This window comes from Barbus barbus, assembly GCF_936440315.1.
Source record: "Barbus barbus genome assembly, chromosome: 5".
Taxonomy (NCBI): domain Eukaryota; kingdom Metazoa; phylum Chordata; class Actinopteri; order Cypriniformes; family Cyprinidae; genus Barbus; species Barbus barbus.
This window is the reverse complement of record NC_136733.1, coordinates 10472342-10482391: the sequence shown is the minus strand read 5'-3', so window position 1 is coordinate 10482391 and position 10050 is coordinate 10472342. Positions and strand designations below refer to the sequence as shown.

At 37.0% G+C, this 10050-nt stretch overlaps 1 protein-coding gene across 3 annotated transcripts in view; it reads right to left on the bottom strand.

The window, feature by feature from the left end:
* Positions 1-2746: 2746 nt before the first annotated feature.
* The window catches only part of LOC306869605 (stress-induced-phosphoprotein 1-like), a 51350-nt gene continuing 44046 nt past the window's right edge, over positions 2747-10050 (bottom strand). For 2 of the 3 annotated variants that reach the window (XM_079416403.1, XM_079416404.1), the window contains exons 11-14: positions 8200-8236; positions 6368-6471; positions 6089-6261; positions 2747-3722 (exon numbers count right to left, since the gene is read on the bottom strand). In XM_079416403.1, coding sequence (XP_079272529.1) covers positions 3650-3722; positions 6089-6261; positions 6368-6471; positions 8200-8236 — 387 coding nt within the window. In that variant the 3' untranslated portion in view covers positions 2747-3649. The remainder of the gene's footprint in view (positions 3723-6088; positions 6262-6367; positions 6472-8199; positions 8237-10050) is intronic. The other variant, XR_013784182.1, reaches the window with a different exon arrangement.

Below are 10050 nucleotides of genomic sequence, written 5' to 3'. Positions count from 1 at the left end.
AAAATAGATTTTCTTACTGAGTATTTTTGTCTTATTTCAAGTACAAATATATAAAAAATCTTAATATGCATTATATATGTTCATATATATTTGTCTATATTTAGTCTTGTTTCCTGGGGGATTTTCCTTTTAAGTGCATTTTACCTAAAACAAGTAAAATTGTCCGTACAAGCCGTAACCACCACCACAGCTGTTAAACAAACAAATTATTCACATTTTTTTGGTCATCTTTATTTCCTAATACCAAAGCAAAAGTTCTTTTTTTTTTTTACTTTTGGATTTTAGAAATCTTCCAATACTTGAGCATCTCCTCTTTATCTGTCAGTGGTGCTGGTGCAGGTTCTCCCCCATTTTTGGGAGCCTCTGCCTTCTTGCTGTCGACAAATCAGTAGTTAATTTTATACTCTAATTAAGAGAATATTTAATTATGTGAAAAGAGTGTTTTAGACTATGTGGAAAAAGCATAGAAATAGACATTTAATGTCAAATGTTTGTAAAATAATTTAGCCCACACCCATGAACCTTTCATGTTTAAAGCTTTACCTTGATTGAATTGTGTTTTTATACTTCATTTTTAGCCGCTGCCACGTTCTTGTTTCTTTTTTTCTGTCTTTTTCCTTTTTGTGGCCATGGAATACTATTAAAATGAATATCAGTTCAATAATTTCCAGTTTTCACCTCTGATATTATAAAAGTTAAGTGATCGGCAGTAAAGTTAAGCATTGACGGAAGTAGGCGCGCTGACGTCTTTTTGGTGGGAGCGGTTGCCATGGTGAATCGTAATTTCTACGCTCAGCTGATCATGACTTTTCATAGTTTTCATGCACACTGTTTGAAACCGCATAATGTGTATACTATATATATACACAGGTCCTTTTCAAAAAATTAACATATTGTGATAAAGTTCATTATTTTCTGTAATGTACTGATAAACATTAGACTTTCATATATTTTAGATTCATTACAACACAACTGAAGTAGTTCAAGCCTTTTATTGTTTTAATATTGATGATTTTGGCATACAGCTCATGAAAACCCAAAATTCCTATCTCAAAAAATTAGCATATCATGAAAAGGTTCTCTAAACGAGCTATTAACCTAATCATCTGAATCAACTAATTAACTCTAAACACCTGCAAAAGATTCCTGAGGCTTTTAAAAACTCCCAGCCTGGTTCATTACTCAAAACCGCAATCATGGGTAAGACTGCCGACCTGACTGCTGTCCAGAAGGCCATCATTGACACCCTCAAGCAAGAGGGTAAGACACAGAAAGAAATTTCTGAATGAATAGGCTGTTCCCAGAGTGCTGTATCAAGGCACCTCAGTGGGAAGTCTGTGGGAAGCAAAAAGTGTGGCAGAAAACGCAGCACAACGAGAAGAGGTGACCGGACCCTGAGGAAGATTGTGGAGAAGGACCGATTCCAGACCTTGGGGGACCTGCGGAAGCAGTGGACTGAGTCTGGAGTAGAAACATCCAGAGCCACCGTGTACAGGCGTGTGCAGGAAATGGGCTACAGGTGCCGCATTCCCCAGGTCAAGCCACTTTTGAACAGAGCAGCAGCACTGGACTGTTGCTCAGTGGTCCAAAGTACTTTTTTCGGATGAAAGCAAATTTTGCATGTCATTCGGAAATCAAGGTGCCAGAGTCTGGAGGAAGACTGGGGAGAGGGAAATGCCAAAATGCCTGAAGTCCAGTGTCAAGTACCCACAGTCAGTGATGGTCTGGGGTGCCATGTCAGCTGCTGGTGTTGGTCCACTGTGTTTTATCAAGGGCAGGGTCAATGCAGCTAGCTATCAGGAGATTTTGGAGCACTTCATGCTTCCATCTGCTGAAAAGCTTTATGGAGATGATTTCATTTTTCAGCACGACCTGGCACCTGCTCACAGTGCCAAAACCACTGGTAAATGGTTTACTGGCCATGGTATTACTGTGCTCAATTGGCCTGCCAACTCTCCTGACCTGAACCCCATAGAGAATCTGTGGGATATTGTGAAGAGAAAGTTGAGAGACGCAAGACCCAACACTCTGGATGAGCTTAAGGCCGCTATCGAAGCATCCTGGGCCTCCATAACACCTCAGCAGTGCCACAGGCTGATTGCCTCCATGCCACGCCGCATTGAAGCAGTCATTTCTGCAAAAGGATTCCCGACCAAGTATTGAGTGCATAACTGAACATAATTATTTGAAGGTTGACTTTTTTTGTATTAAAAACACTTTTCTTTTATTGGTCGGATGAAATATGCTAATTTTTTGAGATAGGAATTTGGGGTTTTCTTGAGCTGTATGCCAAAATCATCAATATTAAAACAATAAAAGGCTTGAACTACTTCAGTTGTGTTGTAATGAATCTAAAATATATGAAAGTCTAATGTTTATCAGTACATTACAGAAAATAATGAACTATCACAATATGCTAATTTTTTGAAAAGGACCTGTGTATATATATATATGTGAATAGTAGACCGTAGCACGATTTTGCTTCTTCAGTCGATTTACACTGAAAATTGATGGTCAAGCTGAACCCATTGCATTGTGGGATACAGTATTCCAAACACTGAGTTGGGGTTGTATCCTGCACATTGTAGGTCATCCTAGCATTCTCTACATCAGGTTTAAATAGTAAACAAAACTTACATTATACAAAAATACTATTAAACTGGTAGTATAGAAATAGTAAGCATTATTGTAATGTACCATCCCATACATAATGAATGCATGTTGAGTTACACACGTCACACAACTTCATGGATCCAGAACTTTATTAAACTGATGTTGCATTTCTATATGGTGAAGCTGAAATCAGTCAGTTAATCGATCGCAAACTATGAACCAAAGCCAAACAGGTGGGAGGCCTTCTGAGCTATGAAGCTCTTCCCCATGAATAGAAGTGCATTATATAGTACAATAATAGCGATGCATTCACATTCAGAGACAGACAGATTTCTAACAGGCCTACGATGTGAAACTTGACCACTGATGGCGAGCTGATGTCACAACACTTCCCTCACCTTCTCCTCCAAAGCATGGAAGAAACAATACCCCCACATACAAAAACCATAAGAGAAGAGATTCAGAATGAATATGCATTTAATCTGACAAACACTGAGCTGTAAAAAAAATAAATACAAAAAAAGGTAATTGCTTTTAATATGAAGGTTCAAACCCCACTCTTTAATACACTAATGTATGAACAATAAAACGTTTGAAAACCATGACAACTGATAATAGCGAATGTAGTGCTGAGGCAATACCAAATGGCCACATTTTTAGTCCAATTAAGGCTTCAAAAACATAAAATAAAGATTATTGGGATGAGTGGGAGGAGAAGGGTTAGGGCAGGGATAGGCAACTTCGGTCCTGGAGGGCCGGTGTCCTGCAGAGTTTAGCTCCAACCCTAATCAAACACACCTGAAGAAGCTAATCAATGTCTTCAAGATCACTAGAAAGTTATAGCCAGGTGTGACTGATTAGGGTTGGAGCTAAACTCTGCAGGACACCCGCCCTCCAGGACTGAAGTTGCCTATCCCTGGGTTAAGGTGTCTTAAATTTGGTAAATAATTTGTTTGCAATGCCACCATCCTTCGTAGTCTTCTTGTTGCTGTTCTGTAGATGAATAATGTCCTGGGTTTTCTTCTGGTTCCTTTGATCACCGAATTGCTATTAGCCCAATATCTATCAGTTTCTGAATTTTCTGAGCGATGACAGGGTTCTTTAGATGACTAGATGGACAGAGGAAAAAAAAAAAAAAAAAAAAGACAAATGAGACACTGAAAAATCCTAAATATTTACATTATATGAAGATCACAAATTCAAGAACATGTCTGGACACATTTATAAAAACTTTTCTTAAAGAAAGAAAAAATATATAATAATAATAATATTGTATATATTCATAATTTTATATATAATTTTATTTTTTTTTCACCATTTCAAATCCGTAACAAACGGGGTTCACAACAATTTGTTTTCTCTTTAGTTTTGCCATCTTTTAATTTCTATTAATTTTGTTACTTTTAATCTAACCTTTTCACATGCAACTGAATGTTTACGTTCATACAGGCCTTCAAGAAAACACAATTTTTAAAATGCTTACAGGACGGCACGGGGGCTCAGAACACATTACAATAATGGGAATTTGGAGGTAAAATCTGCTTAAATTCTGTGAATGTCAATAAATAATAATAAAAAAAAAACAACAAAAAAAAATTATCTCCCACCTCACATTTTACTAGTGTTGTCACGATACTGGAATTTCTAACTTCGATACGATACCTTGAAAAATATCGATACTCGATACCATTTTCGATACCACGGAGAAAAAAAACTGCCACAATATTAAGGGGGTAATTTTTTCAATTTAAAGATAAATGTAACAAGTCGAGAACATGCGGTATATTTTACATGAACAAAAAAATGTCTTGAGGTACTGCATTTGTTGATTTATTTATTAATCTTAGTTAAATGTTAATTGAAACTAACGTTTACTAATACATGTACTAATTAAAATCCAAAGTTCTATTTGTTGATATTCTCATTTGCTTCATAACCAAAATATTTCCAGATATAGGGCCCTATGAAATCCGTTTTATTTTTCCCCAAATTCCGTTAAAAATTTTTCTACATTCAATTTTTTTCCATTTTAATTTTTCTGGATTCCGTTTTTTTCCGTTTGAATTTTTCTGGACTCTTTTTTTTTTAATGGTCAAATTAAATGCTATTAATCTAAAAGCATGTCTAATTCATTAAAATCATGAAAATTATACAATTTAACATTTAATTTATTAAAAGTGTAACAAAAATGACACGTTTAGGGCCGTATGAAATGTTTTATTTTTTTCTCACCTTATGTTTTATTGTTACCAAATTCTGTGTTTTAGCATGTCTATTATTTGAATGCATACAAACAATTTGTATTTATTCTTACAGTAGCCTTATGAAATGTGTTTTCCCCCTCAGAAATTCTGTGTTGTGTATTTAAATTTTACTGGATATCAGATGAAGGCATAAAACAATTTTAATTCATTTATATTTGAATTAATGAAAATTAAACATTTACATTTTTGGCAAATGAAGGGGATTTACTATTAAAATTAAAATATTTTGTGATTATTTCTTTAAAAAAAAAATAACAGTAGTAGTAAGTAGTAGTATTATGTACATTCTACTAAATAATAGTTATATAGCCTATTTCTGGCACACGGTCTTTAATAGGCTAAGTTAAACCGAACTTTTATTTTGACGGGTTGCCGTGAATACTTCTAAAGTTCTCTGTGTGTATGATATGACGCCAGTTTTACTCAAATTAAATGGTAAAATGCTCGTAAAGTGCCTTTCAGATCAGTTCTGGAGATATTGTTGATGTATTTATGTCCTCATTGAGACGGCAGACGCTGAAATCACCGCGAGCAGCACATTCACACAGAAACTGTAAATTCCGTTTTTATGACTGGATTCCGTGCGTTCTCTGCATCGCGGAGATCATAGATCCCTACAGATAGCGCTCCTGCTGTGTTCTTTAACAACCAGAGCAGTCATCTTTCTATTCACTTCACTTTTGCTATTTAACCAGAGCGAAGGAGATGAGTGCGGTCACGTGTGGTGCTTGTCCACGCGCCTTTGGAGAGAAGTGAAAGTGACAGCTCGGCCAGTATCGGTGTATCGATACTTCGGGAAATTAATATTGTACCGTTCAGATATTTCAGTATCGATATTTATCGAAATATCGATATTTTTGACAACACTACATTTTACACCACATTTTTCAAATTCAGGACTGCAGATTTACAGTAAGGTGAAGAATATATATTACAGGTTAAATTGTGTTTAACATTTTTGGGTTAAATTTTTTTTTTTAATGTTTCTTAAAAACACACTTCAGAGTGTGATGTCATATCAATTGCAGTGCTTAAAGTCTACAGTGACGGTAGCTTTGCATCTCACTAATCTACACCCCCAGCTCAGTTCATGCAGAGACAATATTAGTTGAATCAAGAGTGGTAGATAAATGGAAACACCCAGCGCACTGGGGAAGCCAGATTGTAAACCACTGCAAAATGCTGAAAATAATACTCTAATGGTTTCTTACTCGCTGAGGGCCTGTGGGTCTTTCTGCATCTGCTCTAAGATCATGCGCATGGCAGGATCACTCATGATCTGCTGCACCTCTGGGTCAGCCATGGCCCTCCGTTTCACATCCTCTGGGCTGTCGTTACGCATTGCTTGGCTCACCATACAACGTTGCAGACCCTCTGTGGCCTCCTGTAGTGACAGAGGAATAGAGAAATATAATGTTAATATGTCAGGCCATCACCACCAGCACAATCCTCCTCGAAAACTCAGAGATAATGGAGCAGGTCATGTATACCTTTGAGTTGGAGTCAAGCTCGAGAGCTTTCTGGTACACATCCATTGCTTTAGAGAACTCCTTCATAGCCTCCAGTGCTGCTCCCTTGCGTGTGTAACCCTTAACTAAAAGTGAGTGTATAATGTAAGGTGTTTGCAAAATAAAACATATACATACAAAAGTGCTGTCAATTGATAAAAAAAAAAAGGCACATTTTTCTAAAATTAATCACGATTAATCCCACCTTGGGGGAAGTCGTGGCCTAATGGTTAGAGAGTCGTACTCGTAATCGAAAGGTTGCGGGTTCGAGTCCCCGGCCGGCAGGGATTGTAGGTGGGGGGAGTGAATGTACAGCACTCTCTCCACCCTCAATACCACGACTGAGGTGCCCTTGAGCAAGGCACCGAACCCCCAATTGCTCCCCGGGCGCTGCAGCATGGCTGCCCACTGCTCCGGGTGTGTGTTCACGGTGTGTGTGTGTGCATTTGTTCACTACTCACTGCTGTGTGTGTGCACTTGGATGGGTTAAACGCAGAGCACCAATTTCGAGTATGGGTCACCATACTTGACAATACGTCACGACTTTACTTTACTAACAAAGTTTTTAAATATACTTTTATATTGCAATAATTTCACATTCAATCTTCAAAATGTACAATGTACAAACAACATACAGTATATTTTTAATATTTCTTTAATGGCATCTTTTGTATGATTGAAGGCCAGCATCACGGATATCAATACTACTGATGTCTCTGTAAATAGTTTTTTCCTCTGAATATTTAACCATTACAGTATAATTGAGAGCTATCAATTTTAACATTTATTAGACTTAACTTCTAATTTAAGTGAACTTAAAACAATCTTCACATGAACCCATTATAATAAATTACATATTTACCTACCTGTGCCCTTCAGTAGAAATATACAGACAATTAATAATAGTTATCAAACACTAAATTAAATATAGATGAACCCCTTAAAGCTATAGAAGTTATTGATTTCCTTTTTTCTTTTACTCTTGGATTATTAAACATCACAGCAGCTGGTTATTATTTGCCTGCTATTGCTTTAAAAGCTGCTGCTGCTGCTGCTGAACGTGACACGGATTTGACATGCATCTTATTTTCTCACAAATCGCTTTACCTTTTCCGACCCACTTCAGGTCTTAAAGTCTCTGAGCGGACGAGTTGAATTGGGTGTTTTAGATGAGGGAGACAGTGCTGGGGTGCCTCAGGACAGTTTTTAAACCCATTTCAGAGACATGTTCTTAAATGCGACGCATATATAACACTGCATGCAAGCACACAGTTTTAAGGCGGCTTTAAATCGCCTTTATGAAGTTTAACCTTAACTGACATCATAACTACGACATTGCATGCACGTAGTTTCTTTCGCTGTTTGATATGAAATGATACAGGCTACAGCGCACACCCGCACCTTTGTGCATGTATTTGAAGAGCGCGTAATACGAGCACAGTATCTTTTACGTGCTCGCTTGACTCGGAGGCGACGTTAGAGCGCGCGTCTGAAACGTCTCCTGTTTGATGTGGTCATAAATATGTTCTGCATCGAAATAAACGCAATCATTTTCAAGAAAAAAAAAAAAAAAAAAAAAAGTGACGGAGGCAGCAGTTGTGAATGGGGTGGCCAACCCTAGCCCCGCCCCCTGCGTTAAATATTTTTAATGCGTTAATCTGAAAAGATTAATTGCCTGCGTTAACGCGCTAATTTTGACACCACGAAAATAAATAAATAAATAAATAAATAAATATATATATATACACACACACACACACACACATTTCTTGCTCTCACATGAAAGCTGAGAAAACAAAATGTATAGCACTTACTGAAGTTTGGGTCCAGTTTGATGCACTCCTCACAGTCCTGATAAACAGACCAAGAGGTGATGGTTAACCGTGACAGGACAGGATGGTAAACTAGTCAGATAACTAGTCGATTATTGACAATGTAGAATCTGTTTTTTCCCTGTTATTGTGCTGTTAATGGTTAATGCTGTAAAATGTCTCAGGTGTTAATGTGATGACGCTCTGAGAAGTTGCATCTATAAATTCCTCCCCTTTGAATCACAGCTAAAGCAATAACAACACGGTCTCTGGAACAAATTCAACATGCTCAAGTTTAAGACTATTAAGAGCATTTTCTTTTCTGAAAGCAATGATAGGGGGCAGTCTTATGCACTTCATTTATCCATTCATAGTATTCATTACATAGTTGTGTTATTTAATTGTCTACCACCTGTGTCTTTGTGTTAATAAAACAAGTAGCTCTACAGGTCACCAATGTATCACAAATCCTTTAGACTTGTCGCTGAAACGCTCTCCAATTTGCATATTTTTATTTGTCAATCCACCTAGATTTACAGTACAGGAAAAATGAGGTAACTCTTTAGATTAGAGAACACTATTCACCATTAATTAGCTGCTTATTAGCATGCATATTGGCTGTTTATTAGTACTTATAAAGCACATATTTTTGCCTTATTCTGAATGACTTTCTAGCTCCCTTAATCCAACCCAATACTAGGGGTGCTCCGATCAGGATTTTTGAGGCCGATCATTGATTGCCGATCACAAAGCAGTATCTGCCGATCTGATCACCGATACCGATCTTTTTAAAGCCATCTTTTTATCATGTAATATTATTTATAGTGATACACCAATCAGTATTTTTAGACATTTTTTTCAGTGCCTGAATTTCATTTTTGAAAATGGGGGGAAATCCCCACGTAGGGGACTCTTATAAGAGAGGATTTCTTTTCTTATTTGAGGAGTGGAGGGGGCTTATTTTTTTTTACATTTTTCAAAAATATAAATTTCTCTCACCTAAATGTTTGCTCATCCAGTGCATTTTTGTTTTTACAGTTGTGCAATTGTTGCAGAAGACCTTACACACAGCACAAGGCTGATTTCACACAGGAGTCCACTACTGATCCATCGGTTTACCACAAACAACATTTATCCATTATTTTGATTTCTAATCCAAACATTGTTACTGAAAAAGCTTTTCATTGGGATAATTTTTTTCTTTTACAGTAATACAATCTTTATAGATGTGCTTAAATGCAATAAATATAAGAAATGCATTATTCAATGCTTTTTACTTTTAGGCTACTTCTAGATTTATATATCAAGTTGCTCAAGCAAGTGGCAAAACATTTAAACTACTTTTGTGTCATCACAGACATTCTAAATTAACTTATGACTGGCAGTCAGCTCTACTGAATTTTCTTTTGCATTTCAATCTTTATTATATGCAATCCTGCGGTTTATAAAGAACTTTGCTTTCCATACCTCCATGAGTGCCATCTATTAGGCTATTGCCTTGTTTATCTAAGTGCTTTTTTCCTTTAAACCTAGCCATTACTCTGAAACACAGTAGACTTTAATTATATGCATTTATAGTGCAATTACTACATGTGTCAATCCATGTTCATAATTCAATGCGTGCAGTACAGCAAAGATAGACTCAGTGCGGAAACGATTGCTACACTGTTGCAGTCGCACCACTCTTGAACGCACTGCCGGACTGCAACCGCGTGCAGAACACTCTGATCAGTTAACATGAGTGCAGAAATATACGCACCATACGCACTACAAACAGAGTAATGTGAACCTGGCATTGTGCGCGCATGAGCAACCGGTCTCTAGGAGAGGAAAGAATGGTTAATTACTGGCAAG